The following is a 23,542-nucleotide window of genomic DNA, read 5'->3' on the forward strand; positions in this document are numbered from 1 at the left end:
TAGTGGTGGTGTCTGAGGCAGGAACCTGCGCGGAGGGAAACGGGGAAGGATTGGGGCGTTTTGACTTAAACTTTGAAGGGACGTGGACCGCTTTAAGGACGGCCCTCCTGTCGCAAGTTTTCAAGTTTAAAAGGCGCCGGGGCTCTTCCTCCTGCTGTGGTGGCTTCAGGTGTCACCTGACGTTCTGCATTTGTTACAGTTAAAAGTTTTCTCTCGTCGTTTCGGCCCTGCTTTGCTGGTTTGTGTTGGTTGTTCACTGAGCAGAAGTGGAGGAAGGAAAAATTACATAGCATTGTAGGCCTCGTGGCACACACAATGAAGCGGAAAAAAGCCTGAAGTTCGCTTATTTGATTGGGGTTAATTTGAAGTTGATAGAGTACCTCTGAGACCTCGCCTACACAGAATCGCGCTGGGTTTGTTTGCACTGGTAGTCAGGGCAATAACCTGCTTTTCTTTTCATCGGAACAAGTGCATTTCCACATGTCACTCTTTATGGTCAAATTCTTGCTAGGTGTAAACCAGACTTACATTTGATTTGCATGCCACTCCTACGATATCCTTGTAGCATAGAAGATGACAAGGCTCGTGAGTGCCTTGAGGTTGTCTTACTAGGATCTTGACATCAGTGCTCTGTTTTTGTGAACAGTTGGCTTGAAGTTGCTGGAAACCTCCTTGCACGTTTTTCACCTGAGGTAGAAGGAACAATGTATTCACGTTGTTAATTATAAGGGACAGTTTGTTCACTTTTTTGCATTATTAGCAGTTTTAGTCCTTCCTGTTTCTGAAATGAACAGTTGGCTTTATGGTTAGTGGTGAACAACACAGTGCAGATGGAGGCTGGTGAGAGAGAGAGTGGCTACTGAACCAAAGTTCTGCCTAGAACTGTTTCATTGTCAAGTGAATCAACTGTTAACACATTAGTGTTTTATGTGAGAGGGCTGTGAAGAGGATTTTGTTACAGTATCAGGACCTTGATGTGCAACTACCTTTCAACTACTCTCTTCTTTTTTTTCTTTTTTTTTTTGCCTTAATGTTTTTAAACAGGTTACGTTTAAAAGAAAGTTTCTACTGTGTACCTCTGTGGTGTCCAAGCAGCTCATCTGTTGATACTTCCTTTGTAACTCCATTATAAAACAGCTTCTGAGAGTATCAGTTTGGTTACCACATCCAGAGGTCACTTTTGAGAAAATGTGGACTGCTAAAAGTCTTTGTAGTGCTCAAATACTGTTGCTTCGGTTGAAAGAAGGCGGATTGTGTAGTTGCACGTTTCCAAAAACTCAGCAGTTCTGGATTGGAATTCTAAACTATTGCACCATAAAAGCGCCACATAACAGAGTTAAATTCCAGGTAAGTATTTTTGTGGTGCTCTAGGAATAAGTAATGTGCATCAATACAGTGATAATAGTGTTTCTTTTAGAATCTACAGAGCTAAGCTTTTGATCTTGCAGTAAAAGATCAGAAGAAGTAAAGATGCCTACCAAGGTAAGGGGCAGGCAGCAAGCAGTTGCAGGAGAACCAGTGTTTCAGAATTGACTTTTTGTGTCTGATAATTCTAAGTTGGGGAGAAACATTAATTTTTTCAAATTGTACTTCAGACAATACTGCACGATAACTGGCAGGCTTATTAGTTAGAGTGACAGCTGTTTAGTGAAGAATAGGACCCGGGTTCTCTGGAAAACTTTTTACTAATGCAATATTGCATAAAAAAGTGTGGGGAAAAGGTCAATTTTTATTGGATCTGCAACGGAGGATAAAAACATAGGAGTTTGATTATTAAAAAAAAAAACTGGTTGTAAACAAAAATAGTGGGAAAGGACACAAAATTAAGACTAATTTTGGACACTGGCAGTTCCAAATGACAGTGTTTTTCTAGATGTCCAATTAAGTTCATCTTTAAAATATAAATTGCTGCATGCACTTTATAAATATTGGGATATTGTGATTTGAGTTAGTTCAGGGGGGCTAAGCAATTGAGAAATTGATCTAGATGGTTTTACAACTATTTTAATTGACTTTATTAATCTGTTTAAGAATAAATTATATTCATCTTGTATTTGCCTGTTGTTTCTCTTTTAAATAGTAATATTTGACTGTATGATTGTAGGTTTCCAAGGTAAATGATAAACGATCAGTAGTAGATACAAGAATGGCTTCTAGTGCAGAGGGAACTAAAATAGCTTCTGGAAAAAGTCCCAGTGGAGTATGTGATGGAAGCCAACATTCTTTAGAAGGTATGGAACATTTTTGCCACCCCTTTCTTAAGAAGTCAGCTTTCCCCATCTTCTCTAGACATCTTGTGTTAGTGACCAAGATGGTCTAAACTTAATTTGAAAGTTTTGTATCATGTCATGTGTTTATTTTGTAATTTCAAGGGGATTATTCACAATTTTTATAGTTTGCAAAGACTCATTTAATTTTCTTGAGTGTCTTAATGGCTGATTGGATTGTGTACTGATTATTTTGTATTGTTATTATTTTAATTTCTTTTTCTTCAACTTTATGAAATTCTTATAATGTTTATTCCACGTGACTGTATAGATGCAAAACTTGCTTATCCTGTTCTCTTGCTAGCAACTGTGGTGGCTCTTAAGTAGAGTACAGTCTATTGGATGGGTTATTGTTTTGTGTGAGCCTATTTTTGACTAGGAGAATCAATATTCACTGAAGGCTACGAATAGTCTGTGATGCTAGTAAACTTTTTTTTCTGTTATAAACATGAAAAAACAATTAAACATTCCTTTGTGAGTGGTGATTTCTGATTCAGGTAAATTAGTAGTTACAGTTATGACCTTTATTTTAGCAATGCTTCCTAGCTAAACAGTTCTTTCCATAACTTTGTTTGTTTTGTCATTCCTATCTAGTAACTAATTCTCAAATGTGCTTTTATACATCATACATTTTAGCTCCTCTGCTTCAGGGTGCTTGGTCATTCACATTTTATGTATATTTAATTTCTGTTTGTAAAGGTTTTTTAGTCAGTTGCTTTGGGCATTTTCAGCTTTTGTTTACAAATGGGATGACATGGAGGTAGTTATGACTGGTTAAGACACTGAGATCATATACTGTTTATATAATTACATTGCTCAGGAAACAGCAGCATGAGAAACTGTTGTGCTATTTCTTGTGCATGACAATCAGGAGGACAGTACCTATCCTGAAAAAGCTGTATTGTACTATATTGTAATTCTGCTGTACAGCCTTGTCTCCTTATGTACATTCTTTTGTAAGTTTGCGTTACAAATGGATGAGATACTACTGAGTAGTCAGACGTGCCCTCCCCCAGCATATTTGTAATCACCAGTGAATCCTTGTTTCACAGATGCAGGTATCTTTTAAAAAGAACTCTTAGGTTTATGTTTATTCCTGAATGCTCCTGCACTATCAATGAGATTGAACAGCCCCAGTACCCTTCTAGTTTCTTCTTGTACTTATCTTTTCTTATGCTTTTGTAGTTTTTCTTGTAGACAACAGAAGCATACTTATCCCCTTAGCCAGTTAAAATCTTCGTATTTTGAAATTTGCCAATCACGTAAGAGGTTTTTTGAAAAGCAGGGGCAAAAGCATGTCCTATTTACATGAAATGTACTTGTGCATCATTTAAGATTCAAAGAAATTTTTTCTTAACATGACAATATGATAACTTTGAGTTAATAGACAATATCTTTAATAATCAGAACTTACATTAAACCCACTAAGAATATTTGGTCTGAAGTCTTGTGCAACAGGTGTTTTGTACCCTTTCTAATACAGTAAGATTTCTGCTGTTTGCTCAGGCATCTGAAAAAATGGTCTATATCCAGATGTGATTGTGCTGCCATTTCTTGTACTCTGTAAGAAATTGGCAGGGAATATTCATACTGTAGACTTAATTAATTTTCTCTGTATGTCCTCTTGGGAGTTGTTATAACTCTACTATTCTTTTTGATCAAAAGAGCAATGATCTACCAGATCATCAAAGCAAAAGACATTTTTGAATCATACTGTCTCTGAAACACACCATTCTAACTTGCAAATCAAGTGTTGCCATGATACATTTGGAAGAATCAAAAGAAATAGGAAAGCTTATATTATCATACAAGTGAGTATCTTGGTTTCCTATTTCTTGCTTTTCTGATTTTACAGAACATTCATCTAATAAGTGCTTTCTTATCTTTTCCTTTTACTCAAAGATTACTTTGGAAGGTGAAATGACATTGCTTAAGTGCACCTGTCAAGCAGATAGCTCCTTCTAGAACCATCATTCTTATTCAGCTGTATCATCTTTGTAGGTTGAGCGCTTTGTTACAGATTTGTTGTAAGAGGCCTCCAATGTACAGAACCTCCCCGTGGGTAGATGCATAGTGCTGAATGAAGATATTAATATTCTGGTGTTTCTTCTCTATAGTGCTGATTATTTGCAATAGTCTACTGATTTTAATATTCTGAACAAATGAAAGAAGACCTGATTGTTTCACCCAGCAACAGGTATTAGCTATCACTTAGGAGCTAAACAGTACATGATTTTTCAATTAACAACTGGATAAAGCCCTGAGCAACCCAATTTGATCTGATAGCTGACTTTGTTTTGAGCAGAAGAAGGTTGGACAAGAGACCTCCTGAATTATTCTATGATTCAAGGAGTATTTTTGCTCTAATTATTGGCCCACTTTTAGGGTTGTTACATGTATGTGCAAAAGACATTTCTCAGTCATGCAGCTAGATGTAACCACTGGATCTGTCATTTGAACCTGAATGTCATTTGCCAGTTAAAATTGATACTGTGATAAATACATAATTTAGACCTGGGAACTGACCCTAATTGATAAAAATGCAGTGACTTGATAACGCAGCCATGCTCTTGGGCAATCTGTAAAACAGTTCTGTATTGCATGCCATACAAATCCAGTGGTTCAAGTACTTCTGAGATTTATTTTTAACTGCTCTTTCTATTGTATTTATTTCATCTTTTTGGACTTGAAATTAGTCTGCTCTTAACAGAGCAGCATTCTTTAACAGTATTCCTCTACTTGAAATCTTAGTGTTCTTTTTTCTTTTTGCATGTTCATCTCTCACTGAATCCTTTTGTCAGTCAAGAAACTGTTGTGAATACTCACTCAATAATCTCCATCTCTTGGGTAGGGGAATGAAGAAGAAGTAAGAGAAGTATGGGATATAAGTGTTAAGAAATTAACTCCCATCAAAGAGTGAATGCCATGTATCCAGACACCCAAGAGAACAGTGGTTACTCACAATAGCTGATAATTAGATAGGAATGAAGCTCATAGACGAAAATAAAGCTTCCTTATGAAGCCTTGTAAGAGAAGGTATGGACATCTGACTTCAGTCAGTGTATTTTCAGTAGGTTTTGATCTGAGAGTCAAGTAATCTCTTCAGTTCACATAACTTCCTTTTCTGTTCTTCTCACTTTAAAGAATATGTACCAGCTGATTCTTCATGCACTGAAGTGTGATTGTCTTCTACATTTGTAGGGATTTTTTTTCTCTTTTTAAAAAATTTCTTTAATCTGAAATTTCTTGCTGTAATTGTGCTTTAGGTACTCTTTTTAGTTTTCATCTTTTTTTTTTTTTTTATTTGTGAACATATAAATATTTTCCAGCAGGGAGAGATACCTTTCAGAATGCTTTGTAGATGAGCCTTGTAGAAGAAGGTTTAGAAGATGTATATATGCATGTACATATGCTATTTTTATTTAAATAAGCTTATTATCTTACACTTGTGTTTCTTAGTTACATTTCATAGGTCCTTTAGATGTAATTCTTGGGATTTTTGAGCTCTTAATTTGCTTGTTTATTTTCTGACCAAGCAACTATGTAAATGTGGTCCTTACTTCATACGTTTCCCATTAGTAGTGTCTTCAGACTGAAATCTCTTTTGGAGGAAAATGGGAGTTAATTTTTCCATGCTTGTCTTCCTACTTAATAATGCAGTTGCTTTAACCAGCTTCACCTTTTATGTCAGTGGCCCATGATGCAAATGCATCTTTGCTTCTAATTTGTAGAAGGCGTGGAAACAGCTGCAACAGTTGGTTAAACTACTGTGAGTTTAACTAGCCTGAAAGAAAGCACATCATGGCATCGTACTTCAAAGTCTATTTTAGTTTTTTTCCACTCTACTAAAAAAATCTTTAAAGTAGAATTGTTTGTTGTTTTCCAGTAAAATCTTGAGTAAACTTTTTATCTTCTATGCAGTACAGTGATTTTTCTTTGAATTAAAAGATCCTTTCTTTTTAAAAGTAGTAACATGCTTTATCATTTGCTTCATTGCAAATGCCCGCGTTTCATACTGTCACAGTAACAGTCGACCTGAAATCCCTTCTATCAGTACAAATGTTTTAGCTATAAGTTACAGGTGTTCATACCTACGAGCAGATATGCAAATGTTTCCAATGTAAAGGGGTAAAGAGCACTACTTATGGTAGTGTAGTGCTTTAGCACCATGTCTGATGCACCAAACAGTGTTCAGTATGCCCTGGCACTATGAGATGTGTGCACATGCATGATCTCTCTTTCTCTCACTCCTTTTTTTTTTTTTTTCCTTTTTTCTTTTTTTAGGGGAAAATAGTAAACCTGGTTAGATATGATCATGGTGTGATTTTAATCATGTTATGGGCTAAGGAGTTGAGTTTAGCACGTCTTTTTATCTAGTGGTTTTGAAAGGTGTTTCTTATCCTTGTCTTTTCTGCTCTTTCCATTTCTGAGCTGAAGAGGCAACTAAACCAAAATATATTGCTGTGCCTGTTTGCCTCTCTCTATCAGAACTCACACCACAGTGTCTGTAGATGATTTCTAAAAGAAACATCTCATCCACTATCTCATTTTGAACCAGAAAAACGAAGTATAGTCCTGACTATACTGATTTATTTTTTTTTAGTCTTATTCATATTGATGTGTACCCAAATATACTTGGAGTTTATTTTCAATTCAATACTAAGATAATCTGTACAATAGCTTGTATATCTTTACAATATAATCTGTGGACTAGCTTGCTGTCGTAATTGTCTTTATTTGCAGAAACAGAAGAGCTAATAAAATGTACATACTTTTTTTTTTTTAATAGACCACCCCTAAGGATCTGAACTTATGCTCCTGTGTGTGTGTTTTGTTAGATTTGAATTCTATTTTTGACTCATTCAGAGTTTGTGTCTTCTCAAACATTTAGTGCTTTGTATTTTACTTTGATGGTTTTTTATTCCTTCTTAATAGTAGCAATGATATGTTGTGTGTTTTTCTTTTCTAAATAAGAAAAGACTTCAAATAAGAATTTTTCTATTAATGATTCCTAATAATACTGGTGAGCAAATGACTTCCAAGGGTGAAGGAAAAAATTGTTTTCTTAAGGAATTATATTGGGTTCAAGGCTATGTGTGTAAGGGGAGTATAATGACACAGTAGACAGCAGTTTTATAATTATTTTGATTTTTACTCTAGGTGGCTAACAACGTTGGCTCTCCAACAGTGTTCTTTTATCACTTTTGAGTAGCTACTTTCGTTTTTTATTTCTTTGACAGATTAGATCAAAATGTGCAGTTATATTGTATATAGACATGTATATTTCTTGATTGAAAAGGGGATTTGTGCTAAGGAGTATTTTAGAGTTGTTTTCAATTTTGGAGATGCTAAACTAATTGCTACTTGTTTGATGTATTTAGTAATCAAAGGTTTTTGCTGTTCTTAAATAAACTGTTTTTTTTTTTTTTTTAATATAGGTATAGTATATTATGTGTTCCATGCCAAAAGAATAGATGTATATTATAAGAAAAAAAATATCTGATCCTTTTTCTGACTGTGAAACTTTATTTCCACAGCAAAAATGAAACATATCAATCTGTCATTTGCAGCCTGTGGGTTTCTGGGAATTTACCACTTGGGGGCAGCAGCTGCTTTTTACAGGCATGGTAAGAAGTTACTGAAAGTTGTGAAAGCTTTTGCGGGAGCTTCAGCGGGATCACTGGCTGCCACTGTCTTATTAGCAGTACCAGAAAATATAGAGGTAAATTAATAAACTTGTAGGTATAGGACATGATCATTTTAAAAGGATATTTTTGATGTAATCATCTACCATTAAGTTTTCTTAAATATTTTCGTTCTTGTGTTTTTTCTTGCGTCTTGTAAAGGAACAGAACTTGTGTACGCGTTTTCATTAACAAAATCTGTGACTTATGGGCAGAAATGTTTATGAAGCAAGTACTTCTTTATGACAAAAGTCTGTCATTCAACCTTTATATTTTAAGCTATGTAGGTACAAATTTCATGTGTGTGAATGTTGAGTTGTATGTAACCGGGTGTACTTTAATATACTAAAGTGTATATGCACTTAATCACTGTGCATTACAAAGTTAATTATTGTTTTCTTGGCTAGAGGTAGGCTTTGTTAAGCAAATGCATGGCACCATCCTTTCATCCTTTCATCCTTTTGTCAAAGGAAATGAAAATGGTAGATGGGCTATATCTTCATAAAGTCAATGAACACCACAGACCGGCTCAAATTTTTGCCGCTGTCCGTGCTCCATTAGACAGCACAAGAAGTGGTTTGTGCATCTCCTCCAGACTAAGTACAGTTCGTGACTTAGCAGCAGTAGCCACACTGTACGCCCGGGTGGATTAACCCTCACAGCATTCAGTTGCAACATGCTGCATACGTGTGTGTTTGGGTTTTTTTTTTTCTCCAGAGATGCTACCCTTTTCTCACCATGGATATGGTGTCATGTAGAGACAGCAAAGTGATATTCAGTGACTACTCTGTTACAACTTCTGTGGGAAGTCATTGGCTTTTTTTTCGCCTTAGTTTCGCCTTTGTTTTTCGCCTTAGGTTAAGGCTGCTTTGCCCTCCTGAAATGCCTATAGTGACTTTGCCTTAATATATGTAGAGGACTAGGCCTTGCCAAAATGTTAATATTTCTTTAATATTTTTAATTATAATAAACAGCATTATCGAGGGTTGGGGGGAAAGGCAGCTAGATTTTTGTTCTAAAACACTTAAGGTTTCATTCCAGTGAGCATCAGCTAATTTTCTCCAGGCCTCTCTTGTTAGAACTTGCATTGCATTTGATTCAAACAATAGTCCCAGCCAGTACCATACTTTGCCACTGATCTTTCTGTTTGTTTCTGCTGTGATATGAACTTAGCTTGCAGTTAGCTATACTTCTGTTGCTTTCAGCAGTTAGGTTCTTCCCTGGCCTCCTTCCATCCCACCACCCCCAGGTGCATTCTTTGTATGATTTGGTATTAGGAAAGTTCCACTCCATTGTGAAGAGAACCTTGTATTCTGTCCAGGTGTTACTCCTTTTTTTGTAGCCTCTGTCTAGTAGTTCAGTTTCAAGTTTGCGTGGTATAATGCATACCTCTGACTTTAATTTCCTCTAGGGTGAGTACAGCAGCTAGCCTTTTCTTAGCCTGAGGAAATTCTTCTGCTTAATCTAGGCTCTGGGTCTGAACATTTGTTCCCAGCCTGGTCCAACTTACAAAAATCTTTCTAGGTAAAAATATTACAAGAGGTTTTATTTTTCATGTTTGTGGAAACTAAGCCTGTATTACATTGGGTCTGATGGATTTTTCCTGGAAAACACATTTTAATACAAACTGAAGAATGTTCTGTTATATCGTTTAAATGGATAATTGAGAGGTATTTGGGGGGGGAATAATTTTTCTTAAGTCTCATAGAATTTAAGTAAAGGCAGTGTTATGTATTGAATAGAATTAACTTTTCACATCAGGATAATTATAGTATTACCTGTCTTAAATTTCTAACTTGAAATATTTTATATCCACAAATATAACTCTTACATCAGTTAATTTTTTTATTCCCCCCCCCGAGAGGGCTATGTTAGACAACCTATAATTAGGACTTTCTCCATCTACCAGTCTCAAACCTCTAATACAGCATTTCCTTATTTTGGAGAAAATGTAACACTGAGGGTTTCTTGTTTTGACTGTTGCTGTTCTAATATGACAGTTTGCAAATGTTTTTCAGTTGTATCTTGGATTTTTGTCACTGTTGAAAAAGCACAGGACTTCAGAATTCTAGGGAGGCTTATAGAGTTATAGATAAGTACCTATTTGTTTCAGAAGTACCTTGATCATGTTTGATGTCAAGTTTGCTTGACTCAATACAAGCAGCTACAATTTCTAAACATGTCCTCAGTCACTATTTAAAATTTAGATGTATTATTTAATGCTTCTAGCAATAAAATTATGAAGACTTTGTAGCTGTAAGAAGTTGTCCTTCTGGCAGCAAGAATTGAGAGTCTAGTTATAGTCTATTCTTAGTACTTGTAATACGGAAACTAGTTTTCTGCCCTTCACCTAGGTTTGGATTCATCTACCTCTCTAGTTCCCTATCACTTTATTAAAGCATTTTAGATACAAGGACAGTAGTTTTCAGGTGCTTCTATGTAGGGTTTTGTGGGTTTCTTTCTCCCTCGAAGAGGGAGAGGTGTCTGAATATGCCTCTTTCCAACTGTTTGACTACAGAAGAAGCCTAACTGCCTAATGTAGAATAAATTCAAGACGCGTGGTGCATGTAACTAGTTTTAAATATTTGAATTGGCTTGGAACTGGTAGTGGCAAGCACCTCCTAGGGTAAAGGCACAAGTCTAACCTATGTGGAATGAATTAGCACAAATCTTTACAGTGATTGCTGCTTTAAGAGGTATGGACCTCTTAACAAACCTTTTTCATACATTTGTCAGAAGGCCATACAGAGAAAGTGGATGCAAGAACTACATTTCTGTCTTTCACCTAGGTGTGACTGCTCTGTCGTACAAATGATGTGAGGAGGTTAAACTGCTCCAGACAGCTTGCTCCTGATCTCATACTAATCCTCACTCCAACCCTTTCCTATTTTTCCATCCATTGAATCCTTTTTCCATCCATTAAATCCTGTTCCCTCCTCCTCAATAGGACTCATTCACTTCTCTTTTTCTTTTTTTTTTTTCTTTCTTTCCCCAGTCAAGTCAATAATTTATTTTGTTAGTAACAACATATTTGTTCTTCATGCAGGAAGCTCATAAGCCAGGAACCCCAAACTATCTATAGATAGATTTTTTATTCTGTAAGCATGTGGTTAAATAAGTGAATATAAGTATAATGTATTTATTGAGTACCAATTTCAGAAAGTTGCATAAGATTGGATTTCATTTTTTTTCAAGTCCCTAAAATCATTAGAGAAGTCTGCATGAAAGGATAAAAAAAGGAATACGAATAGCAAGTAGTGAGTCTTAAGCATTCAGAATCATTGTTTCAGAATCATTGCTACAAAATAAATGCTACCTATTGTTTTATTCTTCTTTTGGAGTTCTTATGGCTCACACTTTAAGGTATTTTTCTGCAGTTGTTAATGCTAGGCATTTCAGCTTTCATAAAAGAGGTTCTCTGTGCAGTGGAATCTGTTGCCTGGTTTTCTACAGGTGTATTTTCTTCCTTTGTCTTCCATTGTAGTATCCCATTCAAGTAAATACTTCTATTATTCATTAAATATGTGTATTTGTTAGTAGCATGGTTTTTGCATTAGTAAGAAGAAACTGTAATAATTGTAGGGGTTTTTTAATGCTTATAGGCATCTTAAAGTACTTGTGTCTGGTTTTAGTACTGAAGTAGTCTTTAAAATAAAAGGTGGCTTTACACTTGAAATATAGATGATTGTTCTTGTAATGACATGGTCCAGAGAACTGATTATTTAGCAGTGGTTATACATAGAAAAATGGCCTTTAGCTTTCCTTGATTGTTAAAGTGGTATTCTTATGAGGGTTTGTTATTATTATTATTTTTAATTGGGGGTCTTGTTTTCTTACAAATTAGTTCTTATAAAAAGGATCAACATTTTGTTATGCATATCTTGTTAGAAACCCAGCACATACAGGAAAATATTTTAGTCTGGTCTTATAACGCTTTCTTGATTAAAGCTTTAGCTGCTAGTATTTTTTAGATACCATAGCTGAACATACTTCTCGTAGCTAAAACATCCTTAATGGTGAATATTTTAATTTGCAGAAGTGTAAGCAGTTTGCCTATGGATTTGCAGAGGAAGTTAGAAAACTGGACTTCGGTGCTGTAACACCTGGTTATGATTTTATGAAAACACTTAGGTACCTATCTTAATGCATCTATAAGATTGTTTTTGTGTGAAGCTGTCTTAAATAAGAATGGAGAGTGTGTATATTTTTTTTCTGTACTGTGGGAAGCTCAGCACTATTTGACCCCTAACTTATTTGCAAGGTTTTTAGATAATGATGGTGAATAATGTTTAGTATTTCCTTTACTCTAGGGAAGGCATAGAGTCTATTCTTCCTTCTAATGCTCACGAGATAGCTGAGAACCGGCTCTATGTCTCAGTCACGAACACCAAAAATGCAGAAAATCACTTGGTTTCAAGTTTTGCTTCCAGGGAGGACCTCATTAAGGTAATAAAATTGAATATTACTGCTTTAAATAGAAGTGCTTGAGTTTCTTCAAGGTTTAGGAGTATGTTATTAGCTGTACAATAAATCACTGTTTTACTCAAGTAATCACTTATACTATCAGTGGTGCTACAACCGTGCCATAAACAATGGAAAAAGAATTTGATCCTACAGTTTCACAAATTTTGCTAAAATTTATTTTTGTGTGTGTTTCTTTCACCTGTTTGTAAATGACTACCTTGTAGGCAAAGTCTGTTTAAAAAGTAACAGAGTAACTAATGGTTACAGTAGATGAGAATAAAATAGAGGACTTCCAAATTTTGTAACAATTTGTAGCGTCTTTTTGCATCTCTTACTTCATTGGTCCCATTTATATTGTGTTTCGTCACAAGAGAAAGTAAAGAAAAGAAATTTCCTGTCTTAAAAAAAAAATAAATAAATCCAGCACTTTCTGCAAGTCCTCACAGGGAATAGATATAATGTAATGTTACATACCATATATAAACTGTATTTTAACTGTCACTGGAAAGCATATGTTTTATTGCCCATCTCTTTTCTTTTGAATGCCACTTGTTCAGTGATTGATCAAGATTGTATACATAAGCTGATATACAATGGAAGGATGAGTTCAGATGCATGTGAAGCAAATGTTCTTTCTAGTAATTGATTATATCTTAGTGGAGGATGGCATAAGGTACAGCAGAATAAAGGAGGAAATAGAGTAAGAAGGGTTTCCTTCTCTCCCTGTCCTTGTGGATGCTTACAGTAAGAAATTCCTTATAATTAACACTTAAAAAAAAATCAGTTGTTAACAAAATCTCAAAGTATGCATTGGAAGTTTGCCTTTAAAGTATCATTTTTAAAAAAAAATCTTGACCCGTTATATTCTACACAATCAATCAGTTCTCAAAATTTGTAGGACTTAAGCTTTTTGCATAATTACCTTTGCATGATTATCTCAGATTATGCAGTGTTATTTCTAGCTATGGTAGCCAACAGTGACAAGCATGGAGACTATTATTCTGTAGGTTTATGGTTTTTTGCAGTGGAATCTTCTAACCTGAAGACAATTAGAAGCTTCAAGACAACATTGGAAATATGTATATTTTGTTAGAATTTTGATAGTTTTTTCATTGCCTTCACCATTTCTGTTGTATTCTTTTGTTCCATATGCTAGCAGTGGAATGGGTTGGAATAACAGAAATAAAATTCAAAATAATTGCACATCGAAATACATTCATGTTGGCTGTTCTTTCAGTGCATCTCATTATTAATATGTGCTTTTGTGCATGCCTTCAGCTATGCCTGTATCATTTACACAGCAGTCTGAATGTGGGTGGCTGCCCCAGTAGCATGGAGGATAGAGCTTCTTAGGTTATATGAGTGTATTACACCTCTCCTAGGCATGATCTACTGTATCCAAGGCATGGATAAAGATACTGCTGGGCAGATGATGTTTTATAGCAGCAAAACTTCCGTACCCTCTGCCAGAAGTCTTTCAACTTGCATATGCAGTTGGTTTCAATGCTTAACAAGCCTTATGGTTCCAAAGTGTTTTGTACCGACTAAACTGAATGTGTTGCTACAATTTTGAACTCTTACTTTCTTTTGCTATTCCCAGTGAACATGGAAAGTCAGTTAATAATCTCCCACTTTTGAAATAGTCTTTACATATGGGAAGACAATCATCGTGTACCAGCATTCCTAGACATGCAGTTCTTAAACTGGAGGTGAGGGGCAAGAGAGGCATGATTTGTATGTTTGTGAGAGAGCAGAGCACAGAACTTTTATTTAGATGACCTTTAAGGTCCCTTCCAACCTAAACTGTTCTATAATTCTATTTACTTTGAAAAAGTGGGACCAGTGAAATAGGAGTCCACACTGGTCTGTTAGTGTTAGGGAAATACTGAAAGTGTTAGTTCTTCCACTTCATCCACACATCTATCCCTTCTCTTTGAAATGCTGTATACTAATTGTGTACATATATATATATGGGTGGATACATAGGTATGGAGATACATACACACTCTCATACATAATGCTATGGGTGGATAGAAATGTATGTGTGTGTGCACGTCTGTACATCACAGAAGAGGTGTCCTGGTCTAAAAAAAAAATTTATTTAAATATTGGGAAGTGCTGTAGACAGCACATTGTAAGCTTACAATAGCGCAAATAGTAATTTGTTAATACTTGAATATACTAAATGCAAAGTATCGATACTCATAAAGATATACATGTGTGAATTTTCAGACTGTTTATACTATTTTGGAAATTTTGAATTCTTAGAAAATCTGATTTATTAGAAGAGTAAACACTATTTAAATGCGCCAGCAGAATGATTGGGTCAGCTTCTTTGACAATACTCTAGATTGCATTTTTTTTTCAGCATATGCATTTTTAGTTTCTGCAAAATCACAGATTTACTTCACATTTTGTAAAACTAAGTTCATAGTCTTTTGAATCACATTAATGAGTGAGTTAATTTGTGATATTTTGTTTTGCGAGTTGTCACTGTCAAGTCAAGAAACCAAACCCTATTGAATAGTTTTAATCATATTTTAACATACAACAAAGTAGACATTTTGAGACGACAGTGGTTTTATGTAAGACTGATTTATCGAGTGATTACTGCTACATTATTTAATATAGATAGATATGTTTGAAAGTATGTATTGGTTCAGAATGACTTTGTTACTTTTTCTTCAATTTTATTCTCTATTCTTTCTGCTTTCTTTTCTCTAGGTCCTGCTAGCAAGTAGTTTTGTACCAGTATACGCAGGAATTAAACCGGTGGAATATAAAGGAGAGGTAATTTTTCATTAAGTTTGACTGCCAACCTGTTTTTTTGTGTAAGAGCATTCTTTTATAATGTAGTTATTTGATTTTAAGGGAAGACAAGTGCAGTAATGTATTTTGTCGTATAGTTATTGTTTCTTTTGGTACTGTAGATTAATACTGTGAAAGATGACATGAGTTTGTTCATGTATATTCTTTCAAAAATTGTTGGTGCTCAGACTGAAATGATCTCTGTAGCATTAAGCTGTTTCCTAAAGATGTCTAACACTTACCATGAGAAGAAAGTTCTCTTAGTAAAGATGCTTCTCAAGACAAGCTGTGTTACGAACTCTGAAAGGTTTTTTGCAATTTTAAGGACCGCCATTCTGCTTTTCTTTTTAATGGAGGTCATAAGGGAGATCTTGGCAGATTGGGTGCTGCTGGACTACATGTGTGTGTTTGTGTTGTTCTCCTGTTCTGTACAGAATTATATGCTTACCAGGTACCTTCAGATCTCTTGCCTCTGGACAAGCATTAAAGAATAAACTTTTTTTTCCCCCCTATAGCACGTGGCTATGAAGTTTTGCGAGTTGTACACTACTATACTTGGTTTAGCTTCAAGAACTTTTTTGTCTTTCTTACACAAATTTATTAAGAATAATTTTGACTCTTTACTCTGCTTGTAATTACTAGAAGCATGAAAACAGACATTTCTTTCTGAGAAATACTTTCTTTTATTTTCTCATATGCATCCAAATGATGTCTTTAGAACATCTATAATCCTCACAGCCACCCTGCCTAAAAAACACACAAAACCATATGCATTTGTCTCTAGCAAGAGGGAGTTAGTTTGTTATGTCAGAAAGCTTCTCAGCTTTAGAATTTTGTACACAGGAATACATATCAGCTAAAATGTTTGAAGGATTTAAATCAGTGTTGCCTGACTGCTTGAGTTAAATGGAGACTGCTTGCAGCTTCCCAGGGTCTGGAAGTTTTGTTGATTGGAGTCTTTATATGTTACTTATGCAGTTCAAAGGCCATACGTGCATGTTTGACGTTAATTCTGCCAATAGTTAAAGGGAAGGAGGTGTTAAATTTCTTGTGGTGTTCTTTCAACTAAGAAATTAAAAAGTTGGCTCAGAGTTTTGTCCTAAACTTATTTAAAACCCATTTTACTGGATGAACACCACTATTACGGTTTGCCTGGGTATTGTAGTATTTACTGAAACACCTGCAGCTTCTTCTTAGAGTGGACAGTTCTTGTTCCTGCCCAAATTTATTTTTTGCATTCAAAAGTAAAATCAATGAATGTTTCATGGAAATTGGTTCTTCTGTTATTTGAAAGCTTGCTGTAATTCCCAAAGCTTCTTACTACTCTTCTGAAGTGAGATTCAGAAAGGCAGTTTCCGAGGAGAAGATTGCTTTAATTTATTGTTATTTGTTGGAATGATTAGTTTTGCATGTCTGCTCATACTCTGAAAAATAGTGCTTTTGTGGCATGGAGAATTTTTTTTTTTTTTTGTAAACTGCTGCTTATACATGAATGTGGCTTCCATTCTTTAGTCTAGAGTACTGGTGAAGTACTGGTGAGAGCAAAAACTGTAGGATCTCTATTGCAGTAATATTTTCATGGCTTGGAATAATGGGTAATGAGGCTATGTTGGGGGGTAGTAGGGGCCCTAAAGCGTGCAGTGTAGAGCCACATACATGGCATGTAACCTCATGATTCACACATGGTAAGCACTGAAGTCAATAAGATGGACTGGATACTGATTTGGCGCTGTGATGCCACCTATTGTATTAGCGTCATATTCCAAGTTTCCTGGAAGCTTTATTTTAACAGATCAAAGTTCTGCCTGTGTGCATTTACACTAGTTCCAGGGAATAAATTCCTTAGGCCATATGGTCCATGGAGCATGGAATAGAGCCTACTGTCTGCAGGACAGAAGCATTTTTCAAGAATTGGTTAATGGAATTAAAGGAATCTGTGGCATTGCATCTCTTCATTTGCGGCATATCAATGTTTTATTTTAACTGTGTAACATAAGGGGCTGTGGAGCCAAAATATTTTTGACTGAGAAGAAGTTTCTCCCAAATGCCTGAAAGAAAATAAAACGACAGAGGGCATGTCAGCCAGGAATAACAGAATCTACAAAAGTTAGTGCTTAATAAAAAGTATTGCCCTGCCCTTGGTAAATGTTTTGATTTTATTAGGGCAATAACCTAAATAATCAGATTTTTTAAAAGTGACAGAACTTTTAAGTGGTAAAATTACGAAGCTAGACTTGTGAAAGACAATAATGTCGTCTGTTAGTGCCTTTGACTTGGCTTAGACAGGGACTCCACTGTTCTTGTCATTGTAGGAATTGCAACAAAAAGCTACCTAGTACTCCAAGGAACATTGCATATAGATCAATAATAACTATGACTATTTATAGACGCATACACACAAAAAAAAGCCTCGGGGTTAGAAATATTAAGGTACATTGCATCTTTCCTCAGTTATCGCAGCACTGGTGTGATGGAGTTTGAGAAGTCTGAAGGATTGCTTTAAATGGTTTTGGAATTATTATTTTTTTTGCCTCTTTTTCTAAGGCAAAACAATTTGAATCTTAAGCATTGAGAAATACAAGTTTTGTGGAAATTGAAGGAATTCAATGGTGGATTGTGGGTACTGACATTGGGAGGTAATGCCAAGAATCGAGCTCTAAAGCGTGTTATGAAATAATAGGGTGAGAAGGGCCATGGAGACTAATGAATGGGAATATTTGTAGCTTATATTTCAGGAGCATAGCCGAAGTGTTTCTCAGGTGTTTCTTCACCTGAGAAAGTGAAGAAAAGGGTGGGGTGGAGGGACAAAGCAAGCCCTCCTCCCCCCTCCTTCCTCAAGTGGTGCTTGCTATATATCCATGTGTAAAAGAGTAAATCCATGTATCGCCAGACACGGAGATGACAGTGGAAGGAGGGGCAAGTGACAACAAAGTGTTCTGGTTGCATGAACTCAGATGCGGCACTGGGAGAAATCTATACTTACAGAATTAAGAGGAAGTTGACTTGTAAGCGAGAGGAAAGGACACATCTGAGAGGGGTCTGTACAATCAAGTGATGGACCTCAGAGAATCTCAGGGGCTTCTGGAGAGCAAACACTGTAACCTGAGGTAATGCTTCCTGTACAGCATTCACTACATTGAAAGCCAGTGTCTCGCCAACTGTTTGAAGACAGCTTTAATTTACGTGTCATAAACAACTTCCCAATAGTTTACTTTTTGTGGGAGATTTTTTTTTTTGTGACTAAGTTTTTTGCATTATTTTGCCATTTCATAGTGGTCACATATATTTCCACCTACAGCAGAAAAGCAGCCTTCTGCCTGATTGATGCTGAAGAGTACCAGTACAATTTGCCATTTGCTTGTAGTGTTCTGTGTTATTGAAACTTGAAGCTGATATCCTGGACTATTCAGTTTATCTTTGGGGAGGTCAAACCCTTAAGAAGCACTGAGGTGGATCTTGTAATATTATTTCTTACAGCATTTAAACTTGCCTAGCTTTAGGTGTCTGTAGTAGTCTACGTTATACATAGTTAATGTATGTTTCTTTTATAATTAGTGCAGAAGAGAAGAAAGTACTTTTTCAGTACAGTTCAAATCAGATGTAAATGGCTACTTTAGGATAAGGTGAATCATGTGCTAACAGTGTTTTCTCTCCCTTGTCCATAGAGGAAGTGTAGAATGACTAATTTGGCTGTAGATGTGTAAACTTCAGTGAGATGCGTCTGATCACCAGACCTCATATACAATGTCAGTGAATGCATCTAGCCAGTAGACTGATGTTGAGTTTTGGGTTGTCTCTGCTTATACTGGGATGGAATTTGGCAGTGGTCTCTGTGAAGACCAGGCTTGTGCCCCTAGTCTGCCTTTAGAACCAGGAAATACGTGGGGCTCTTCAAGAAATTAATTGGTTGCTTTTTTCTTTTTTTTTTCTTCCTCATTCTTTCCTATACTCAACTCCTGTAGCAGACTTGATGTCTTCTCCCTCTTACATGCCATATTTGTTCAGCTCCTTCCCACCTTTACCCTCTACTTTCTAGCTATTGCTGTCCTGGGTTGTGTATTTAAGAAGACAGGAGACTCAGGAAGAAGAAGAGAGAAGTCATGTTTGGTTTAGCTTGTGCAGTCAGTTTACCTGCACATACAGATTGTCCGGCTCCTAGTTTGAATCCGAGTAATGTTTTAGAGGAGTATACATTATCTGATATGGTTCACATGTAATATTAGCAATCTTCTCTTTTCATGTATACATTGAGAAAAGTTTTGCGTGGGGCATTTTGTTATTAGATCAACTAACAAGCCTTATCAATAGCTTGATAAATATATTATGAGGGTAGTGGAGCACTGGAACAGGCTGCCCAGAGAGGTGGTGGAGTCTCCCACTCTGGAGACATTCAAAACCCGCCTGGACGCTGTCCTGTGTAACGTGCTGTAGGTGACCCTGCTCTGGCAGGAGGGTTGGACTAGATGATCTCCAGAGGTCCCTTCCAACCCTAACAATTCTGTGAATTCTGTGAATTCTGTGAATTCTGTGAATCTAGCCAGTAGACTGATGTTGAGTTTTGGGTTGTCTCTGCTTATACTGGGATGGAATTTGGCAGTGGTCTCTGTGAAGACCAGGCTTGTGCACCTAGTCTGCCTTTAGAACCAGGAAATACGTGGGGCTCTTCAAGAAATTAATTGGTTGCTTTTTTCTTTTTTTTTTCTTCCTCATTCTTTCCTATACTCAACTCCTGTAGCAGACTTGATGTCTTCTCCCTCTTACATGCCATATTTGTTCAGCTCCTTCCCACCTTTACCCTCTACTTTCTAGCTATTGCTGTCCTGGGTTGTGTATTTAAGAAGACAGGAGACTCAGGAAGAAGAAGAGAGAAGTCATGTTTGGTTTAGCTTGTGCAGTCAGTTTACCTGCACATACAGATTGTCCGGCTCCTAGTTTGAATCCGAGTAATGTTTTAGAGGAGTATACATTATCTGATATGGTTCACATGTAATATTAGCAATCTTCTCTTTTCATGTATACATTGAGAAAAGTTTTGCGTGGGGCATTTTGTTATTAGATCAACTAACAAGCCTTATCAATAGCTTGATAAATATATTATACACGTATTTAGGCATTATGCCAAACACTCATTGATTAAACACTGTGTGTGCATTGTCAGTTCCTTGACTTTATGCCTCCTACTCAAGCCTGTGCACGGTATTCTGAGAAGGAAACTTGTAAGTTTTTGTGAGGGTTGGGTGGAGAAGGCAGGGACAGGAAGGATGAAGTATTCAGTTATGATCATACTGTACTAAGGTTACTTTGAAAATATTTTTATTTTCCAATAGAAGTGGGTTGACGGTGGCCTTACCAATGGCCTTCCTATCTTGCCTGTTGGAAGAACTGTTACGATTTCTCCTTTCAGTGGTCGATTAGATATCTGTCCCCAAGATAAAGGACGTGTGGATCTTTATGTTAAATTTGCAAAACAAGATATAATGGTGAGTTTCTTTGCTATTTAATAACTTCAGAAGAAGGAAAGGTAGTCGAGCAGTTAAGCTTATGCTTATTTTTAAGTTTATATTTAAGCTTATTTTCTGCTTATATATCAAGTAATGTTTTGGCATTTTCTGTTTGGCAAATGGAGTGTAGACTTTTTCTTAAATACAAGGGAAAGAAAATGTAGAATAAATTTTATCAGAAAGAGTAAAAGCATTGATCTAGTACAAAATAGAGCAAATTATCACAGGGTATTAAATGTAAATAATCTAGGCTTCCTTTAAGTATCAGCTGTATTTGGTTGGCCAGGGTGTTTATAGGGAGAAAAAGGAAAAAAAGACTTCTGTAGAATACCTCAGGAGGGGGAAACTCCAGAACATCCTGTTGTACTTGCTGAAATTAGCTGCTCTAACTGAATGTAAAATACAAGTTTGTTGTACTTTTGAAATGGTATGCAATGATGTCACCTCCTTGCTTAAGAGGGCTCATGTTAAGATTTTGAACGTTTAACACCACAACATTTTTCCAGAAATTACTTTGTTAGCTGTTACAGAAGCATTTCTGTATATTTAAATGTAGGCTAAAGCTGATTTTTATGGATGCCTTTTCAATGTTGGCGTTTCTACCTTTGCAAGCTTTGTCTCACAGACTCTTACCACAGTATTGCTTCATTTGACATGATGAAATAAAATACTGAATAGCAGTAGACCTAGCTGTCAAAAAAACTTCATTAGAAAGAAAAAAATAAAGGTTAGCAATAATTGGTAGTATTTTTTTACATTTATTTTAGACAGTTCTTAATATGTTTTCTTAATTTGAGTAATGTCATCCTAAATTGAACCAATTTCTGAATCTTTATAATGTTTCTCAGAGAGATTTTAAGCATGATAGTACTTGGTATATGTTCATAAAGCATGAGATTATTGATTCCTTATATATTGAAAAGATATGCAATTGCTTACTGTATATTTCTTGGCTGTGATTTCTGTCTAATATGTAGTGCATCTAGAGGAGGAGAAATAAGCTGGTGATTAGATTAGTTTAGAGATAGAAAATTAATTACAGAGTTACATTGCTTCCAGGGTCCTGCAAGTGCAGACTTGTGCAGAATTTCAGGCAACATTTTAAATTATTCCATTTGAAGCACCCTTAGCTTTTAGAGCTGCAAAAATGTAAACTAAGAATAAATATATTTTCAGCAATATTGTAGTCTGCATAAAATGGAAGAGTTGTGTATCTTCATTTATCTGAATTGGAATGTGAACAATTTTCTGTCTCTTTGAACCTCTTCCATCTGTTAGTGTCAGAATTTGAATAAATGCTTACTTCAAATAATGATGATTTTGATACTCTTTTTCAAAATTTGGTATGATAAAGTATGTGGCTAAAGTATTAAATTAATCATAGAAATGAAGCATTCAGAACTTTATTAAATTAATTATATTTTTAATTTTATTGTAAACAATTTAATAATGTCTTTATTCAAGAATGAAAATCTAAAATCTTTTTACACCACCAAAGTGACCAATTGAGATGCTGAGCAGTTCCTTATTTGTTGGTAATACAAGCTACGTTTGTACTTATATGTTAAAAATTGCCTGGGAATGTTCCCACGAATGTGGTGGTTTGCACTAGTAAGCTGTCAAAATATTTCCTTGCACAAGTTTAGCATGTGCCAGCTACCACTCTGCCAGGCAGTTCTGGGAATGTTCCCGAAGTTAAAATGTTTCAGAAACTTTGGGCAGTTTTACAGGCAGTCAGTCTGTCTTGGAGGCTGTGAGTTTAGTAGTACATATGCACACTGTTTGCGCCAGTTTGTCTTGGCGCTCGGCAGTGTACCTGGACGTGGTTAATTTACTAGTGTAGACATAACCATGCTGTTTTTTACATATGGCACATGAAACAGATGACAGAACAGATAGCAACACTGTCAAGTCTGGATAAGTTGCTTTAATAAACTAATTTATAGCTTCTCGCTCTGTTGCAGCTGTCTCTAGCCAACCTAGTAAGACTTAATCAAGCTTTGTTCCCACCAAACCAGGAGAAAATGGAATCATTGTACAAAAATGGATTTGATGATGCTGTACGCTTTTTACTGAAAGAAAACTGGTTTGAGTAGACGGTACTGAGAAAAATAACAAAACCTCATGGCTGTCAAAACACAGCTGTAGGTATCCTACAGAATCTAAGGATTGCTGTACCAATTCCAGTTTACAGAAATAAAAATCCCAATGGAATTGCATCTGCTTCTGCCGAGAAAGTATCGGTTGCACTCCGAAGTCCTGTATAGACAAGTCAAAATGGAATTGTACTTGCCTGGTGGTTGTCTTGTTTTGAGGAGGTTAAAGCTTAGATGCGTTTTGCTTCAGCTGAGGACTTGCTTTGTGGGATTTGTAAAAAGCTCGTGTTGTCATAATTGCAGAAAAGTCTTCTTCAGTGTTATTTGAGAGACAATTCGAGGTTGTACCATGAAAAATCACAATCTGTGTTGTTCACTTAATGCAATAGTTGTGTGCGCTATTTGGATGCTTGCAATATTGCTGATCTAATACATATCTTGCAATGTTCTAAGGATTTGAACACTTACCACTAGCCACAAGAAATAAAACATTTGCACTCTTTTACTCTGATATGTGTTATTTTTCATTTTGCAGTTTTCAGCGAATGTGGTCTTTTAAAATTTGAAATACTAGATGAAATCTGTAATAGAAATGTGGTTTGAACTGAAAAATATCTTGTAAAGAAGGGTGTAAGAAATTGTTATATTTATTATGTTTTCTTCCTCTGCTAAAATTGAATAAATATATTTTCTTGAAACTTTTGTCAAGAGTGCATTTTTAA

The 23,542-nt window shown here is 35.8% G+C and overlaps 1 protein-coding gene across 1 annotated transcript; it reads left to right on the forward strand.

Moving 5' to 3' along the window:
* Nucleotides 1-1,188: 1,188 nt before the first annotated feature.
* Nucleotides 1,189-23,115, forward strand: PNPLA4 (patatin-like phospholipase domain containing 4). The gene is made up of 8 exons (XM_009885960.1): nucleotides 1,189-1,347; nucleotides 2,105-2,231; nucleotides 7,805-7,989; nucleotides 11,988-12,082; nucleotides 12,262-12,397; nucleotides 15,140-15,205; nucleotides 20,551-20,703; nucleotides 22,689-23,115. The coding sequence occupies exons 1-8, from the start codon at nucleotides 1,189-1,191 to the stop codon at nucleotides 22,818-22,820; spliced, it is 1,053 nt and encodes a 350-aa protein (XP_009884262.1). The 3' UTR covers nucleotides 22,821-23,115.
* Nucleotides 23,116-23,542: the final 427 nt, after the last annotated feature.

The sequence above is a fragment of the Charadrius vociferus genome, unplaced genomic scaffold, assembly GCF_000708025.1.
Source record: "Charadrius vociferus isolate BGI_N301 unplaced genomic scaffold, ASM70802v2 scaffold105, whole genome shotgun sequence".
Lineage (NCBI taxonomy): Eukaryota > Metazoa > Chordata > Aves > Charadriiformes > Charadriidae > Charadrius > Charadrius vociferus.

Bases quoted from the DNA above. Each gene is read 5' to 3' on its own strand.
- PNPLA4 (XM_009885960.1), top strand. From the start codon at position 1,189: ATGTGGACTGCTAAAAGTCTTTGTAGTGCTCAAATACTGTTGCTTCGG. The intron at 2,232-7,804 runs GTATGGAACATT...TTATTTCCACAG, and splicing joins AAGCCAACATTCTTTAGAAG to CAAAAATGAAACATATCAAT. The intron at 12,398-15,139 runs GTAATAAAATTG...TCTTTTCTCTAG, and splicing joins CCAGGGAGGACCTCATTAAG to GTCCTGCTAGCAAGTAGTTT.